General features: G+C 44.2%; 1 protein-coding gene across 1 annotated transcript in view; it reads left to right on the forward strand.

Moving 5' to 3' along the window:
- Positions 1-20,281, forward strand: part of LOC147008783 (uncharacterized) — a 49,204-nt gene that overhangs the window by 9,806 nt on the left and 19,117 nt on the right. The window contains exons 2-9 of the mRNA XM_085863743.1: positions 327-431; positions 4,474-4,795; positions 10,568-10,614; positions 15,796-15,896; positions 16,390-16,504; positions 16,807-17,259; positions 19,403-19,516; positions 20,090-20,164. Of these exons, the coding sequence (XP_085719869.1) occupies positions 327-431; positions 4,474-4,795; positions 10,568-10,614; positions 15,796-15,896; positions 16,390-16,504; positions 16,807-17,259; positions 19,403-19,516; positions 20,090-20,164 (1,332 nt within the window). The remainder of the gene's footprint in view (positions 1-326; positions 432-4,473; positions 4,796-10,567; positions 10,615-15,795; positions 15,897-16,389; positions 16,505-16,806; positions 17,260-19,402; positions 19,517-20,089; positions 20,165-20,281) is intronic.

Consider the following 20,281-nt stretch of genomic DNA (forward strand, 5'->3'; position numbering starts at 1 on the left):
GAATCTGTGCATGAGAGCGAGCAGGTTTCTGGTGAAGAATTCCCAGGCTGAGTTGGTATCAGGGGCAGTAGATATAGGAGACCAGTTATGAAGAGAGACGGCTGCTTGCAGTCCCTGTCAATCTGCCTGAGTGAAATGCCAGACTCGCCGGCATTGAGGCAGCTCTCTGAGAATAGCCAGAGATATGGGAGATGTTGAGTCGTTCAAAGCTCATGCATCCCCAAACGATTCCCAACATCACCCACCACCTTAGACCAAAGTGTCGTTAATTTCATGGTTTTTTTTGTTTTTTTTTTGCTGTAATTTGTCCACTTTGTCTATTCCAGGCCAAGACCGCTGCAGATCAAGTTCTCGTGAAGCTTCAAGAAATGAAATCCGATCAAAACATGACAAAGGCTGATCTTACCAGGTTACTGGAAGGCTTGAAAAAGGTCTGTTAAAGGTCTTTAATGGATTCAACATCACCTTGTTTTTCGTTACTTTTAGTCTTTTTTTTAGATCCTTGTGGAGGATCTCTAAGTCTTACTTATGTTGTTGTTCTTGTGGACTTTTTTGTTTCACAGCCTACAGTTTTCATCGAAACTTCCTGAAATTTGGCATATACATGTAAAAATACCCTGCGCAGACAGTAACCATCTCCAATTTTGAAAATTCCTCCTGGAAAAAAGGTTATGACGTCAAAATATCTCCGCTAATGGAAATCGCCTAAAAAATTATCTCCGAAACTAGGCAAGCTTTTTGAATTCTGTTTGTGGGAATCGAACAGGGCATTAGCAGAGATAAATTACCGCACATATGATACATCACTATGACGTCATATCAATTTTTATGACGTCATTCCTATTTTTTGACTTTTTGTTTCACAACCCAGAGTTTTCATCGGATCTTCGTGAAACTTGCCATGTATATGCAGAAAGCCCACGAGCAGGCAGTAACCATCTCCGATTTTGGAAATTCTTCCCAGAAAAAAAGTTGACGTCATAATATCGCTGCTAATGGAAATCGCCTATACCATTATCTCCAAAACTGGGCAAGCTGTTTGAATTTTGTTTGCTGGAATCAAGCCGGGCATTAGCACAGATAATTTATCGCAAACCTGATACATCACAATGACGTCATATTCATTTTTATGAAATCATCATTAAGAGGACGAGGATCTTAGTTCATTCGAGCTTGTTAATGTTTAAAGGGTGCAATGGGATGCCAAGACAGAGAGCTCTGTTGAGCATCTGCCTGTATTAATCAAATTAATATCTGGTGAAGTTCATGGGTGGTCTCCATGAAATGGTCAACTGCAATTGTATTCCTTTCCCCAGAGTAGACCCTTAAGTATGCGATAGGAAAGTCAGACACAAGGTGAGGCCATTTGGCCCATCATATCTGTGCTGTATCCACATCTTATTAAATTGTTTCAAAATTTACTTCTCCAGGACTACGAACCCCATTCTTTTTCCTTAATCCAACATAACACCAACATCCATTTATACTCTAATTAGATTTAGCACACAGTGACCTGCTATTTTCGAGTGACTGTACACAGCCAAAATTCAGACAAGACACTTGGATTTCTATCCACTTATCAATGACGACATACTCCGAGATACCGCACCCTCTGATGCAACACCAGGTTAGTCGTTTTTAGTTGGATCCGATTCCAAAGAGGGACAGGTATGTCAGTGACCAGGTATTTGAGGTGTGAGCATGACACCAACTGCGCTGTCATTCTGTTCCTCAATCAGACCTTCCATGGAGCTCCCAATCTGAGCACTGACTGTGGACTTGGCTCTGCTCTGCTTCCCCAAGCACATTTAAGCCAACGAGTCGTTATAATTAATATATGCAAGTTTTGTTAAAATTTAATGTGAAATACGATGCCTCTTATGAAATAGTATGCAAATTAAAAATGGCCATGAAGTTCACCAGTTTTTATTTAATTAGCACAGCCAGACCCTTCAGCACAGCTCTCTAGTCATCCTTGCTGTTTGACCCTTTCAGCATAAATAACTAATTGAAAAATAATTAAATCAGATAGAAGAGAATTCTCAGCACAGGACGTTCTGTGAAGGGTCTGCAAGTACGTATTTCACCCCCACTTGCTATGAAAGGTTTATGAGCAGTTCACCCCCACTTGGTATGAAAGGTCCATGAGCAATTCACCCCTACTTGGTATGAAAGGTCTATGAGCAGTTCACCCCCACTTGGTATGAAAGGTCTATGAGCAGTTCACCCCCACTTGGTATGAAAGGTCTCTGAGCAGTTCACCCCCACTTGGTATGAAAGGTCTATGAGCAGTTCACCCCCACTTGGTATGAAAGGTCTCTGAGCAGTTCACCCCCACTTGGTATGAAAGGTCTATGAATGTTTAACCCCCACTTGCTATGAAAGGTGCAACGAACGTTTCTCCCGCACTTGTGGAAGGTCTATGATTGTTTCACCATCACTCTCTTATACAGTATATGTGCCTGAGTTACCCCATGAGCCTTAAATGTTATTTAGAAACTGAAACTGCCGTTAACTCTCAAGGTCCTAGTTATTATGAGACATAACCCTTAGTTAAAGGCCCAGTCACACCTTGACGTTTAAGCCAGCTTATGCCGATTATTGGAAAATTTGTGTAAAACGATGGTACACGTCGAATACGTTATGGGTACGTTTTGTATATGTTAAGACCACGCTGAAAAACACTGCCATAAGTGGTAGTACGCTGACTTTAAACATTGAACTTTTGGGTTTTCCTCGAATTTTTTCATGCTTGAAATTTTACGACGTATGCCGGCGTATGACTCACACGTTCCGCTACGCTGGCCATAAGTTGTAGGCACGTTATGCGATCGTTGACACACGTTGACACACGTTACTTGTAAGTTACTCATAAGTCGAAACACGCCGAGGTAATGTTTAGCGGACCCGAAACTTATTTCTAACCTATGAGTAACGTTTTGTAAGCACGCTACACGAACGTTATTCACACTTTGCAACACGTTACTTGAAAGTACTACTACTACTACTACTACTACTACTACTACTACTACTACTACTACTACTACCAACATCGACATCACTAAATTCTCTCGAACTACTACTACTACTACTACTACTATTACTACTACTAATAATAATAATAACATTGACATCACTAAATTCACTCAAACTACTACTACTACTACTACTACTACTACTACTACTACTACTACTACTACTACTACTACTAACATCGACATCACTAAATTCTCTCGAACTACTACTGCTACTACTAATATTAATACTACTACTACTAACATTGACAACACTAAATTCTCTCGAACTACTACTACTGCTACTACTACTACTACTACTACTAACATCGACATCACTAAATTCTCTCGAACTACTACTAATAACATCGACATCACTAAATTCTCTCAAACTACTACTACTACTGCTACTGCTACTGCCACTGCTACTGACATCTACTCAACATGGAGTCTGGAACACTGATGGGTTCCTCTTGTAAAGCCCATTTGTATATACCATTTCCCCTAAACGCTGCCAATACGCCATTATACGGTAGATGTAAGTTAGAAACACGTTCAGTAAGTTCTGTGGTCATCCGAAAGACATCAATCAAATTCGTCTACATACGACAATGTGCGTTTGAGATACGTTACACATAGGATCAAAGCACGCTACTCATAGGTTCAAAGCACGCTACTAATAGGTTCAAAGCACGTTACTCGTAGGTTAAAAATTAAGTTTCGGGTATGCTAAACATTACCTCGACGTGTTTCGACTTATGAGTAACTTACAAGTAATGTGTGGCCGACGTGTGTAAACGATTGCGGAGCGTGCCGAGAACTTATGCCAGCGTATGCGGAACTTGTGAGCCATACGTCGAGTACGTGGTAAAATTTTCAGCATGCTTGAAATTTCACAACGTACTAGACGTACCACGTAATATGCCAGCGTACTTCATTGTTTTTCATCGTGCTCCTAATGTATACACAACTTACCCATACCGTATTTGACGTGTCCCAGCGTTTTAGACACATTTTCATAGGTCGGCATACGCTGGCTAAATCGTCAAGGTGTGACTGCGATGTTGACACTTCCAATTTTCAGGCGGTTATGATTTAAATCTGCGTGCGGCAGCTGTTTAACAGAGAACGCCACGAGTTCGTCGGCGATACGTGCAACGCGCTATGACTAAGTTAAACTATCATTGGGCATAGGTTGTGAACGCCGACAACAGGCTAAGCATTCGTTGGTATAAGTTATCGATAACACAACGAAACGTTCTGTGCCCGTTACTAATACGTTATGAATACGACCAACACGTAATGAATACGACCAAAACTTAAAAAAAAAAAACCTCAAAACTTCAGCGTACGCCAACGTTTTATGTGCATTTTTATACGTTGCCATTGCTGGCTAAAACGTCAAGGTGTGACTGGGCCTTAAGCTCAATGGCGGAATTTTTGCTTTTGATTTTCATAGAATCCTTCACTGCCACATCGCACGGATGTAAAAGGCCAATTTCCAACGGACAACCCCCCGACGACAGCTCTGGAAACCACCCCATTGAGCGAACTGTTGAATGAGCAGAAAAAGGATGAGGCTCCTCCAACCATTTCATCAACGACCCTGGCAACTGACGAGCCGACGTCTCCACCAATCACTTCTACAGCTGTCCCACCAACTTCAGCACCAACCATTTATACAGCTGCTCCGGCAGGACACCAACAAAGTGATCTTGGAACCGCTCCACCAAATGATTTTCAGCATGTAACAATTGATCTCACGAGTGCTCCAGGAGAAAGTAAGCATTTATTGACTCTGAGTTATTTTTCCATTCACACAACTTTGAATAAGGTGGGCCAAGATGCCCCGATTCACAATTGCATGCAATAACATCGTGCACTGTATGCCTGAAATGTACAGTAACATCTGACACTGTATTCCTTGCTCTGCACAATAACATTGTCCACTGTATAACTGCAATATACAGTAATATCTGGCATGCTATATTCACTGCTATGTGCAATAACATTGGGCACTCTATGCCTGCAATGTACAGTCACTTCCGGTTCCGGATTTGGAGCGTCGACACGTCTCGTTCAGGGCTCTCTGCTGACGATCTGAAAGTTAAGTTTCCGGTCATTATCTGTCCCGTTTTTACTGTTTATTCTCTCACCTACAAGTTACTGTGTGTTCCTAGTTCGGCCTACCCTTGAGGCCTACCGGTTACCCTCGGTGTACGATCGTGTTTTGTTTTTTCTCCCCATTACCTTCAATTTCTATCTTCCCCCACTTTCCTAACGTCCCCCCAACTTATCCCTCCGAACTAATCACTCTATTTCTTATCTTAAATCAAAAAAAAATTAAAAAACTAACAAAAAAAACAAAAAGACCGTTTCCTTTCTCCTTCCTCACTTATGACTCTTCTTCTTTTTCTTCTTCCTCGATTTTTTTCTCCAACACTTCCATGACCTAATCTGTTGAAAACTCTCTCAAGCATTAATAATAATAATAATAATAATAATAATGATAATAATAAAAACGATCTCTTATAATGCTTCATCTTCCTCCTTCACACGTGTTGTTCTCTTTACTGCATCATCATGCACTACTCTTCTGCTATTTAAACAGACTGCTTTCAATTCGACCTTTCCTTCATACCTTGCCTAAAAAATCCAACTGTTACAGCATTTCTTCTCTCCATTCTCTGAATTCGCCTTTATTGCATCCATCAAGACTTGTGTTAAATCGCATCTCTGACGGAAAACATTAAAAAACCCCAGTTTGCTATGAATGTTCTCTTTCCATCAACCATTCTTTTTTTTCCAACTTCAGTGCCAACTCACCCCTCTCACCCCTCACTCTCAAAGCAACCATCACACTCTTCTCCCTCCAAGCCTCCTTCTCACCTCTCTCAAAAACTCCCCCCTCACCTTTCTCCCTCCATTCATCCACCTCACTCATCCTTCTCAAAGTTGCCCCCCCTCTCATCCACAAAGCTGCCTCCTTCCACTGCCCTCTCACCTCCATCTCTTCACTCCAGCTCCTCAAATCCTCAACTGCCTTCTTCCCCCTCTCTTGTCCCCCTCTCCGCCAGTACCACAGAGCCTTTTCTCCTCCTCATCCGGCCCCTCTCCTAGATATTCTGCAATCCCCCACACTCTTTCAACAACCCTCCTTACCTACCCCCCACTTCCCTTGTCCTACCTCCCCCTCCCCCACCCCCTGCACCCAAAGCCTCCTCCCCTCCCTCTTCATTAAAAGTGTGGACCTCAAATATCCGGGGCCTTCGCTCAAACCTTCTATATCTTTCCATACAGGTTGCCACTGACAAACCAGACTTAATCTGCCAAACAGAAACTTTCCTCCCCAAGACGTGTCTGACTCCCAAGTATCTCTCCCTGGTTACTCCCTCCTCCGGTATGATAGACCTGAGCCTCGTCCTGGTGGAGGAGTTGCTCTCTTCATCAAAGACTATATGCCTCACTCTCCATGCACTGCCCTCACTCCCCCACACCCCCAGGAATACCTCTGGCTATGGCTTCCCCTCCACTCCCACCTCATGTTTATATGTGCACTGAACCGTCCACCAAACAGTGATGACTCAATCTACACCTCACTATCTGAAAACATGGACCAACTTCTATCTTCTCATCCAAACTCTCTCTTCCCTCATATGTGGCGACTTCAATTGTCATCATGCCAGTTGGCTAGGTGGGGGTACCTCTCTCACCTGTCATGGCACCTCAGCAAAAGCTTTCTGCGACTCATTGGGACTGACTCAATCGGTCAACTTCCCTACCCGGATCTCAACCAATGGTGCTCCATCTCTTCTGGATCTGATTTTGACAAATTTCCCTGACAATATCTGCTGTTCTTCCTCCGCTCCAATTGGTTCTTCTGACCACGTCCTTGTCAAAGTGGACATCTCTCTGGCTATTATCAGAGAACCACCTCACCGCCGTCGAGTCTGGCATTTCACTCAAGCCGACTGGCAGGGTCTCCAAGCAGCCATCAAACTTATAGACTGGTCTCCTATCGCTACTTTATCTAACATAAACTCATCCTGGGAATTCTTTCAAAGAAACTTGCTCTCCCTCATGCACAGATTTATCCTCTCTCGCCTTCAGTTGTCCTACCCTTCCTCCCGCCCTTGGTTCAATGAAGCTTGTGGTGAGGCAGTTGTCCTGAAACAACTTGCTTTTGCCTCATGGAAAGCAAACCCAACTGAGGGCAATCTTAGTTCCTTCCATAAAGCTCGGAACAAGTGTGTATCTACCCTCAGGAGAGCCAGAAAACAACATCTTTCTCATCTCAAGTCTGAACTCTCAAACCTCCCTCCCTCCTCAAAATCCTGGTGGCGTCTAATCAAATCTGTTTCTGGTGTATGTTCCCCCTCCATCCCCTCCCTTACCTCAAATGGCAGCACTGCTGATACCGCACGTGAAAAAGCTGAATGCCTAAACTCGGTGTTTGCAGCTATATCTTGTGTCCAAAACCCATCTCTTGTTCTACCCACCTTACCCAGTCGCAACCAACTGTCACTGGACTCTGTATCCTTTTCTCCTGACAAGGTGGAGAGCTTGCTGTCAAACCTCCACTCAGATTCTGCAACCGGTCCAGACGGCATCAGCCCACGTGTCCTCAAAGCCTGCTCTTCTGCTCTTGCTCACCCTCTCTCTGTTCTATTTACCCTCTCAATTGCTCAACGTCATCTGCCATCTGCTTGGAAATCAGCAAACATCACTGCCCTGCACAAAAAAGGCGCAAAAACAGATCCCTGCAACTACAGACCAATCAGCCTTCTACCAATCATCAGCAAGGTTATGGAATCCATCATCGCTTCAGACATCAAATCCTTCCTCTTCTCCAATGGCTTGATTTCCGATCTTGAATTTGGTTTCAGACCAGGTCACTCTACCCTGGATATGCTGCTTCTGCTCTCCCAACAATGGATGGAGGTCCTCAATGCCAGACATGAAATCCGAGCCGTATCCCTGGACATATCACGTGCTTTTGACACAGTCTGGCATCCTACCCTGCTCACCAAACTCTTTTCCTATGGTATCCAAGGCCATCTCCACTCATGGCTCACAGACTTCCTCTCCTGTCGCAGTCAACGTGTGGCCCTAACTGGAGTTCTTTCATCCCCCCTTCCTGTCCAGGCTGGAGTTCCTCAAGGTAGCGTTCTGGGCACGGTTCTTTTTCTGGTTTTCATCAATGATCTCTCCGACTGAAAAATCCTCGATATCTCTTTGCTGATGACTCCACCACTGCCGTACCATCGGTCATCCCTCTGACCGGCAAGCAGCAGCTTCTTCGCTCACTGCTGATCTGGATAAAATCACAAACTGGTCCAACACGTGGAACATGTCTTTCATTCCGGTCAAATCTCACACTCTCACTATGTCTCTTCGAAAGGACCGTTTAGAACCCCCCTCCCCCCCCCCCCCATCCACTTTCTCAACAATCCTCTGGAAGAAGTCCTTTCTTTCAAGCTTCTGGGTCTCACTATCTGCCATGACCTTTCCTGGGAAAGTCACATTTCCAACCTCGCCTCCAAAGCCAGTCGCCGACTGGGAATCCTCCGTCGTGCAAAGTCCTTCCTCGGCCCACCTGAGCTCCTGACCACTTACAAAGCTTTTGTCCGCAGCCTGATGGAGTACTACGCTCCCTCTGGGCTGGTGCTCTTGCCTCCCACCTTTCTCGGCTTCACGCTGCAGAAACCAAGGCATTTCAGATCATTGGCATCTCCCGCAATGAGGCTGAGTCTTTGGGCCTCTCACTCAATCACCGCAGGTTGGTGGGTGGTCTTTGTGTCTTCTACCGTCTCCTCTCCAGCCTCGCCCCCCCCCCGCCCTCTCTGCGATTTGTCCCCACAACATTTCCGCAGGGCGCTCAAGGTCTGCCAACAACCCCCTTCTGCTAAAACTACCAAAATCACGAATCACTGCTCACCTTCACTCTTTCATTCCTCTTTTTCCCCACCTTTGGAATAAACTCCCTCACTCTATTCATTCCCATTCTTCCCTCCAGGCCTTCAAAACATCTGTTCACCACTACCTTTATCATCCCACATCCAAATGCTCGATCTTTTCTACTAATCCACCCAATCCCACCTCCTTCAAATTCCCTGCTTTCCTTCCTGAAAGTCCCTGTAATGTCCATCTTCTATTCCCCATGTTCCCCGTCCCATCCCTCTCCCTTCCACAGATCTCCTAATGTCTCAGTTCCACACTGTTTTGTCCTTCCCACTCCCTCCCCTCCTGTCTCATGCCCCCTTGATGTGCGTTGTGTGTTAGCTCTCACATGAGCCTCGACAAGGTAGACAAAAAAAACAAAAACCAAAAACATCCAGGACACTGCATGGCATAAGCTGCACTGTACAATAACACCGGGCACTTTATGCCTGCAATTTACAGTTACATCCAACACACTGTGTTCCTGCTCTGTATAGTAACATCAGGCATACTGTATGCCTGCTCTGTACAAAGACAACAAGCACCTTATGGCTACAATGTACAGTAACATCCGGCACACTGTATGGCTGCAATTTACAGTTACACCCAGCACACTGTATTCCTGCTCTATACAGTAACATCCGGCACACTGTATGGCTGCAATTTACAGTTACATCCAGCACACTGTATTCCTGCTCTATACAGTAGCATCCGGCACACTGTATGGCTACAATTTACAGTTATATCCAACACACTGTATTTCTGCTCTATACAGTAACATCTGGCACACTGTATGGCTGCAATTTACAGTCACATCCAGCACACTGTATTCCTGCTCTATGCAGTAACATCCGGCACACTGTATGGCTGCAATTTACAGTAACATCCAACACACTGTATTCCTTCTCTATACAGTAATATCTGGCACACTGTATGGCTGCAATTTACAGTAACATCTGGCACACTGGCTGCAATTTACAGTTACATCCAACACTGTATTCCTTCTCTATACAGTAACATCTGGCACACTGTATGGCTGCAATTTACAGTTACATCCAACACTGTATTCCTTCTCTACACAGTAACATCTGGCACACTGTATGGCTGCAATTTACAGTAACATCCAGCACACTGTATTCCTGCTCTATGCAGTAATATCTGGTACACTGTATGGCTGCAATTTACAGTTACATCCAGCACACTGTATTCCTGCTCTATACAGTAACATCCAGCACACTGTATGGCTGCAATTTACAGTTATATCCAGCACACTGTATTCCTGCTCTATACAGTAGCATCCGGCACACTATATGGCTACAATTTACAGTTACATCCAACACACTGTATTCCTGCTCTATACAGTAGCATCCGGCACACTGTATAGCTGCAATTTACAGTAACATCCAGCACACTGTATTCCTTCTCTATACAGTAACATCCAGCACACTGTATAACTATACAGTAACACGACAACACTGTCTGGCTGCACTGTGCAGGGACATCTGGCACATTGTAGAACTGTGCAGTGTTATATGCAATCTAACTTAGCTATCGATGCCTCGAAAGCAAAAGACAACAGATAAGAACTGATGTCAATTTGTGAATATTTTCAGCAGGAACATGTTTTGAAGACATGGAGCCGGATCAAGAAAAGGAAAAGGTAATCAAGTTTGATTCCTACGATTGTAAATGCTTTCAGGGGAGGGGGTTATTATACCAGAATCGGTTTTTTTGTTTGTTTTCATACATGGTCTAGGCTTGTGAAAGAGCTAGGGATCCAGGTAACCATGAGGGTTAGGGGAGAATGCAAGGAGTGGACAAGATGGAGACATTCGCAAAATTTTGGGAGGGGTGGGGGTGGTTTAACGGGTGTAGAAAATATCATGGTTTCAGATCACCTGAGATAGTGGTGAACAGCTGTCTTGAAGACCGAGAGAGAAGAATGAGATCGAAGAGAGTGTGGAAGGCGGTTCCACAGGTGGGAAAAGAGAGCAATAAATGAGTGGTGGTGAGTCGTGGTTCTGGATTTAGGCAGTTTCACTAGAAGGGGGTTCCTGGTGGACCATGTGCATCCTGCAGGTACTTTGGGGGGGGGGGGACAGAGACAGCAGAGGGTGCAAGACCAGAAAGGAGGTAGTGGAAGACAGAAAGATGACCCACTTGTCTCTGATGGTGAAGTGATAGGCCCATAGACTTACCTTCATCGTGGGAGATTTCAATAATCTTGAAGGCCTTGGTTTCCACGGCGACAATCTGAGCAAAATGTGATGCAGAGGAGCCAGGCCAGGAGGAGAGCAGTGCACCATCAAGCTGCAGATGAAGGCCTTGTATGTGGATCGGAGTTCAGGTGTGCCAAGGAAGGCCTTTGTACACCGGAGAACGCTCAGTTGGCGACAGGCTTTGGAGCTCGGCCAACTTTGAAATGTGGCTTTGCATTACTAAGTGCGAGTCCCTCCAATGGATGTTAAGCTGGTTATGCTGTTTTCTTGCATTGGTTGGTAGACCTTAAAATACGCCACGGTGACTTTTGCCAATAGTGGGGCAACTTAGCATAACAATTGTGCATTTTGTGAGGAAAGCACCAAATTTGGCACACTAGTAGCCTATCATATTATGAACAGATTTGGATATTGGGCCATCTCAAATTCAGCCGCTGATGGCGGTGGCAGCCATTTTCCACTGCCATCAAAAATTTTGAGATGGCCCAATATCGAAATCTGTTCATAATATGATAGGCTACTAGTGTGCCAAATTTGGTGCTTTCCTCACAAAATGCACAGTTGTTATGCTATATTTAGCTAAGTTGCCCCACTACAAGAGTATTTTTGCTTTTGTGAATTATCTATGGCATCATGAATGAATAAATATAAATTCCTGCTCACATCAACTTCCACTGAACCTCAGGCCGGGTCAGTTCAGGAAAAACTTTGGCTAAAATGTTCCCCAGCCAATATCCCACAAGAAGGTTGGATTAATTGGGGTATTACGACTACTATTACTATTACTACTACTACTACATCATTTTAAAGTCCCCATTTTACCATCATTTGTTCATCCCTTTATTTATTGCATACTTGCAAGTACCACCCAGCTTTGCTGATGGAAATATTATAGGGAGGAGGGAGAAAAAGAGGTGAGAAGAGGAAAGAGGGGTGGGGGAGAGAGAGCAGGGAGAGTGAAGAGGTAGAGTGGAAAGGAGAGAGGGGGAAGGGGAAGCAAGGTGGGGTGGGGGAAGGGAAGGCAGATGTGCGGTAGAGTGTTAATTATGATTCATATTGTCTCATCAAAATTATTCTGCATAGAATAACAGTGAAGATGGAAATAAAATGTCTGAAATCCATTTTTGACCGGTCATACTAAAAGTACGGCCCGAAAAAAAGAACTCCCGTCGAGAGACAAGCTCCTGTCCGGACAAGTCTGGAGATAAACTCCAGTCCGGACAAGTCTGGAGACAAACACCCTTCCGGACATAAATACTACCCAGATGCATCCGGAACAAAGCTGTCTGGAGACAAACACCACCCGCACACGTCTAGGGACTACCACCATCTGGATATGTAGGGAGAGGGAGAGGGAGAGGGAGACAGATATATATATATATATATATATATATATATATATATATATATATATATATATATATATATATATATATATATATATATATATGTGTAGAGAAGTTAGCAGGAAGAATGTGTTAATGCTTAATAAATAAAACACACACACACACACACACACACACACACACACACACACACACACACACACACACACACACACACACACACACACACGGTTAGCCAATATCGGCAATTTTTCAGGAATCGGCAGGTAAGAGTCAGTGTGCATACCGACTGCAGTACTTCCTGTCTTCAACCCAGAAAACTTGAGTAGCTTTTACTGAAAAACGACATTGCATTTAAATAGACATTTCAGGGATATGGTCACCAACATTAATCTTTATAAACAGCTGTGTGTGACGGGTGGAAAAATATTTGGCTCAGTAATTTAGAAAACACGTTAATGCGGCAAACGGCTTGGAAATTGGGTGTTATTTCACAACTCACTCAGGGCGACGGAGCACGAACCACTCGCTCAGGGTGACGGAGCACCAACCACTCGCTCAGGGTGACGGGGCACGAACCACTCGCTCAGGGTGACGGAGCACGAACCACTCGCTCAGGGTGACGGAGCACCAACCACTCGCTCAGGGTGACGGAGCACCAACCACTCGCTCAGGGTGACTGAGCACCAACCACTCGCTCAGGGTGACGGAGCACGAACCACTCGCTCAGGGTGACGGAGCACCAACCACTCGCTCAGGGTGACGGAGCATGAACCACTCGCTCAGGGTGACTGAGCACCAACCACTCGCTCAGGGTGACGGAGCACGAACCACTCGCTCAGGGTGACGGAGCACCAACCACTCGCTCAGGGTGACGGAGCACGAACCACTCGCTCAGGGTGACGGAGCACCACCAACTCGCTCAGTATGACGGAGCACGAACCACACGCTCAGGGTGACGGAGCACCAACCACTCGCTCATTGTGACGGAGCACGAACCACTCGCTCAGGGTGACTGAGCACCAACCACTCGCTCAGGGTGACGGAGCACGAACCACTCGCTCAGGGTGACGGAGCACGAACCACTCGCTCAGGGTGAAGGAGCATGAACCACTCGCTCAGGGTGACGGAGCACCAACCACTCGCTCAGGGTGACGGAGCACGAACCACTCGCTCAGGGTGACGGAGCACGAACCAGTCGCTCAGAGTGAAGGAGCACGGACCACTCGCTCAGGGTGACGGAGCACGAACCACTCGCTCAGGGTGAAGGAGCACGAACCACTCGCTCAGGGTGAAGGAGCACAAACCACTCACTCAGGGTGACGGAGCACGAACCACTCGCTCAGGGTGACGGAGCACGAACCACTCACTCAGGGTGACGGAGCACGAACCACTCGCTCAGGGTGACGGAGCACGAACCACTCGCTCAGGGTGACAGAGCATGAACCACTCACTCTGAATGAGGTGGAGTGGCAAAATCATCCGCAGAGAGTGAATGATTCGCTCAGAATAACGTAGCGCGGGAACGCTGTCGACAATGGGCACTCAGCAAGTGGCTTAAGCACTCATGAAGAACTCTAATTAAGTGGTTGAAAAGGAATGGTTGTCCAGGCTGTCTCTGCATACCATGAAGGATCCCTTCAACTTTAAAGTCCGTTTTCAACGCGCATGCAGCAGTTAATGAAATAAAATGACTTTATCCACAAAAGATTTGCAGCTCAATGTGGAACAACCCTGGAGACATCGCAACGTTCAATCGCAAATGAAATAAATATTGCAGAATTTGAATTCCAGTGCATTTTCTGCACTCAGGATACACGGATTACTTCGTGCATTGGATTGTGTTGTCTGCAGCAGCACAGTACATGTACAGTGTACTTAATGGTATGCACCGTGCTGGTACACAGTACAGTATGTTGATTTGGTGCACTGTACATCATACAGTCTGCTGATTCGGTGTAATGTACATCGTACAGTATTATGATTTGGTGTAATGTACTTTGTACAGTATGCTGATTTTGGTGTAATGTACATCGTACAGTATACTGATTCGGTGTAATGTACATCGTACAGTCTGCTGATTCGGTGTAATGTACATCGTACAGTATGCTGATTTGGTGCACTGTACATAATACAGTATGCTGATTTGGTGCACTGTACATCATACAGTATGTTGATTTGGTGTACTGTACATCATACAGTATTATGATTTGGTGTAATGTACTTCGTACAGTATGCTGATTCGGTGTAATGTACATCGTACAGTATACTGATTCGATGTAATGTACATTGTACAGTATGCTGATTCGGTGTAATGTACATTGTACAGTATGCTGATTCGGTGTCATGTACATTGTACAGTATGCTGATTCGGTGTAATGTACATTGTACAGTATGCTGATTCGGTGTCATGTACATCGTACAGTCTGCTGTTTCGGTGTAGTGTACATCGTACAGTCTGCTGTTTCGGTGTAGTGTACATCGTACAGTCTGCTGATTCGGTGTAATGTACATCATACAGTATGTTGATTTTAGTGCACTGTACTTCATACAGTATGTTGATTTTAGTGCACTGTACTTCATACAGTATGCTGATTTGGTGCACTGTACATTCAATGTACTGATCCAGTGCACTGTACATCATACAGTGTACTGAATCAGTGTATTGTACATCATACAGTATACTGATTTGGTGTAATGTACATCATACAGTATACTGATTTGGTGCACTGTACATCATACAGTATACTGGATCAGTACACTGTACATCATCCAGTTTGTTGATTTGGTGCACTGCAGTGATAGACCATTTGGGTTGTGTGTGCTGAATATGTTATAAATAGTTTATTGGATTGCGTTCACTGTATACCGTGCAATACAGTGAATTGTGTGCATTGCACATTGTATAATCAGCACTGTATAGTATCCAGTGCATTACTGTATCCTGCAATTGAACAGTGACCTCTCCAGGGAAAATTCTCAGCCATGTAACTCCAATGACTTGTTTCGGGTGCACTGATGACACCTGGGAAGTACGGGAGGATAGACTGATGACTGTTACTTGTGTTGCTGACACGGTATGTTACCCTCTACGAAAGCAGATGACGAGTTGAAAGCTTTTCGACACTTATTTGTGGAATAACAAAGGTAACCCTGGTGTTGATAATACACTCATATGAATAAGTCTTCAAACATTACCAGATTGCTAACATACATTGTAATTTTTGGTGGTTTGGTCGTGCCATTGATGACGCGTATTCCCCTTTCTCTGTGAAGCATCTCATGAAGCAGACCAATGAATGTGCAGGCACCGAGTCTGAAGTCATTCATGCAAAGCAACTCGGCGAGACTCTTGATTCCGAACTGACTCCACTAAGGTATTTTACAGACAACACGCTCATACGGTGTAGGTCTTGTGCAGCAAAACCTCCTTGGGCCAAATTTTACGATAGGCCTGGAATATGTAACATGAAATTGGCATTTCCTCGGGCATATGAAAACCTTTTCCATTTGGCATTCTTTTCTGAGCACTTATCGCAGACATTGGGATCCCAGATTCAAACCCCATGTAGTTTGTACATTTATGCATTGTCCCCTAGCATCTGTGTAAATTCACATTAAAGCACAGTAATGTCTTCTTATGGTGACTTTGTCCGGCATGTGATTTCTATAGAAGCTCCAGCATTATCCTTTCATGATGATGTGAATACAATTCATCAGTCATCTGGCACCCCCCACCTCCCCCCTTACCCCCAATAAACACCATTGTACATATTTTATGTTTTGTGTGAATTACCTTTCATGTCTGTGGAAAATGACCACACCTGGTGAGAGACACCTTTATCGTGTGCCCTGTGTCGCACTGTGCAGAAATCGTCTTCAGCAAGTTAGCGTCGACGTGCAAGACCTCAAGGAGAAGCTAATGGAGCATCATCGTCTCTGGGAGAAGAAGCTGCAGGAGACCGGTGGTCACTTGCAGGAACAGGTGAGCTTGTGGAGGACAATGTACAACCTTGAAGCTGGAGAATACAATATGTGAGAGCTCTCAGACATCTGCAAGTACAGGCAGCTGACAGTGGCATTGTTTTCTTCATCTCCATCGAAGCAGACCTCACCATGATACCGAGGATGACAAATTTGGAATTGAATAACAGTGCATCTCATTATAACACAATAGGTATCATGGTTACATTGATATCTGTATTGGTAGTTAGTCATGCTTGCTGAGAAAATTGATACATATAATATTTGGTGCTTTACACTGACATATATGTTTGTCCATTCTAGCTGGACCTTTTACACTCAGTCTGCAACAGCCTAAGGAGTTCTTCTTCCTCTCCAGTTGAAACGAACTCAGTGACGTTGGATGAGCCTGCCATCTCAATGTCTTCCATCGCGCACGCAGCATCCCCCCTTCCCGTGTCCACAAACCTGAGTTCCACTCATTTGCTCCAAAGTGCTGCAGCGTCTAGAGTTTCTGAAATACGCTCGTTGCCCCACATCAGCTCATCCTTCCACGTGATCATGCCAAATAAATCGACGTCATGCCAGACAATAACAGTTCACCGCGAAACCTCAATATCACCGTCATCTGACCACTACACACCTGAGTCTGGTAATTGCTCCGCTGTGACACCAGAATCAGCCAGCATTGACCAAGGGGGGCAGGTTCACGACCAGTGGCCACGTTACGAGGAGACGCAGGCAGCGATGGCGAGTTTCAGAAACGCTGAGCACATCGTAAGTTAACCTTTTGTTCCTTCACTCAACTCAAAAGTCTGAATTGCTTGAATTTTTCACATGACGCGAACCATTTCTATGAATGGTAAGGTACATTAACATGACCATTGAGGATTGCACTGAAATCATTTTTGTAAACTCACACATGCCACGATACACAGTGCCTTCAGAAAGGATTCTCACCCCTTGACTTTTTCACATTTTGTTGTGTTAAAGCCTGAATTTAAAATGGATTGAATTGAAATTTTTTGTTACCGATCGACACATAATACCCCGTAATGACAAAGCGGGATTATTTTTTCTTAGAATTTTTTTACAAATCAATTAAAAGTGAAAATCTGAAATGTCTTGCATCAAGAAGTATTCTATTTCCTGAGTCAATACTTTGTACAAGTGCCTTTGGCAGCGATTACAGCTGTGAATCTTCTTGGGTATGTCTGTATCAGATTTGCACATCTGGATTTGGGGATTTTTCTCCCATTCTTCCTTGAAGATTTACTCAAGCTCTATCAAGTAGGATCAGGAGTGTCGGTGAGCAGCAAGCATCAAGTCTTTTCAAAGATTCTCAATGGGATTCAAGTCTGGGCTTTGGTTGGGCCACTCAAGAACTTTCACATTCTTGTTCTGAAGCCATTCCAGTGTTTCTTTGGCTGTATGCTTGGGGTCATTCCAGTGTTGCTATGAGCCAGATGCAGCACTTTGCATTCAGACCAAAGAGTTCAATTTCCATCTCATCAGATCACATAATCTTTTGCCTCGTGCTCTCAGAGTCTTTAACGTGCCTTTTTGCAAACTCCAGGCATGCTGTATTGTGCCTTTTTCTCAGGAGTGGCTTCCGTCTGGCCCTCTCAAATAAAGCCTAGATTTGTGAAGTGCGACAGAGACTGTTGTCCTTCCAGCAGGTTCTCCCATCTCAGGCAAGGAACTCTGTAGTTCTGTCGGAGTGGTCATTGGGTTCTTGGTCACCTCCCTGATCAAGGTCCTTCTTGCCCAGTTGCTCAGTTTAGTCGGACAGTGAGCTCGATGAAGAGTCTGGGGTGTTCCATATTCTTTCCATTTCCTAATAATAGAGCTCATTGTGCTCTTGGGAACTTACAACACTCTATAAATTGTTTTATTCCCTTCCCCAGATCTATGCCTCCTCACAGTTCTATCTCTGAGTTCTATGAACAGTTCCTTGGACATCATGGTGGAGTTTCTGCTCTGCCAAGCACTGTCAACTGTGGGACCTGATATCGAAAGGTGTGTTTCTTTCTAAATCATGCCCAATCAATTAAATTGGCCACAGGTGGACTCCACTCAAGGTGTAGAGACATCTCAAGGATGATCAAAGGAAACTTGATGCACCTGAGCTCAATTTCGAGTGTCATAGCAAAGGGGGTTGAATACTTTTTGATGTAGGACATTTCAGGTTTTCATTTATAATTAATTTGTAAAAATTTCTAAAAGCATGTTTTCACTGTCATTACGGGGTATTTTGTGAAGATCGGTGACAAAAAATGGAAGTATAATCAATTTTAAATTCAGGCTGTAACACAAAAAAGTGACAAAAGTCGAGGGGTGTAAATACTTTCTGAAGGCACTCTGTATATATGTTTGTGTGTGTGGACATTAACCACAACATAATATTCTCTTTGCTAACTCCGCTTTCACACCCCCTCCCTCTCTCTCTGTCTCTCTCTCTGTCCTCTCCTCGCTCCCCCCTGCTATTAAAGTGCACCACTCCTCCCATACCTCTCTCTCTCTCCCATCATCTCTCTCCCCTCCCTCTCGATCCCTCCCTCCCTCATTTTTGCTCCCACCCCCTCCTTTGCTTTTTCCCCTTCTTAGTTCGCTCACTTCCTCATATATATATATATATATATATATATATATATATATATATATATATATATATATATATATATATATATATATATATATATATATATATATGAAGGTTTTTGTACGTAATTTTAGTTTTAACCCATCTTTTGAAGGTTGATTAGTGTGAAAATAAAGGATGGTCACCCCTCATTTTGATGGGCATTTCTGCTAGTAATATTACTCGTGATAACATTCATTGCTGTGGTAGTGAATTGGCGCCATGTGGAGATGTGCATCTAACCACGGAAGCAAATTAACGCATTTTTCCCTCGGGCAGGCCAACGAGGATCTGGAGCCAGTGTTGTGGCAGTTGCAGCAGGAATTCTATTCACTTTCACGGAGCATGGAGCAGTTGCTCCTTGAGCATAATCAACAACAGCTGGATATACAGGTGCAGTAAATGTGAGAACTAGACATATTTGTGACAAATACCCTTTTTTGTACTTGGTTGACATCTTAACTCTTTGTAGTTTAACAGTCGGAGTTGCAGGTTTACCATTGGGATGGATACATGAAGGGCTATGTGGAGGGAGATATATCTCGTCCTTGTGGTGGGTGGTCGATCCATGCGAAGCACATGTGATGGAATGTACGTTTGATGGGACCTCCGTGCAATGGGATATGCATTCAAAGAGAGATTGAATGGAAGATCTATGAAGTAAGAGAGATCACTGACGTAGAAGGTCCATTTAACGAGACGTCTGTGCAATGGGAGGTCCATTTTGGTGAGATGTGTGTGATTGGAGGTCCATTTGACGAGATGCCTGTGCAAGGAGTGGTTCATGTGGTGAGAGGTTTGTGCAATGCTAAGTCAATGTTGTAGGATGCATAATTTAGAGGAGGTGAATGCAGTTGGAGGTGTATTTAGAGGGAGGAACCTTCAGTTTGGGTGTATTTTGGGGAAAGAGAGGGGCCAGGGATTCATTTTTCACAGAATTGTAATTTGCTCTTTCTTGTTGTTTAGCAATTGAACTCATCTGTGGAACAACTGCAGAATCAAAAGGCAGGCAAAGAAACAAGTGAGACGGAAATTGGTTCGGTAAGTACTTGAACATTCCTGAAGACGTATTTATGGGAACTATTGTCACAAATGATACACATTATTCCATTCCAGCAAAACTATATTCTATTCATCACATTTATTGATGTTATTCTA

The sequence above is a fragment of the Eptatretus burgeri genome, chromosome 18 (assembly GCF_056783735.1).
Source record: "Eptatretus burgeri isolate ZD-2024b chromosome 18, Ebu_testis_v1, whole genome shotgun sequence".
Taxonomy (NCBI): domain Eukaryota; kingdom Metazoa; phylum Chordata; class Myxini; order Myxiniformes; family Myxinidae; genus Eptatretus; species Eptatretus burgeri.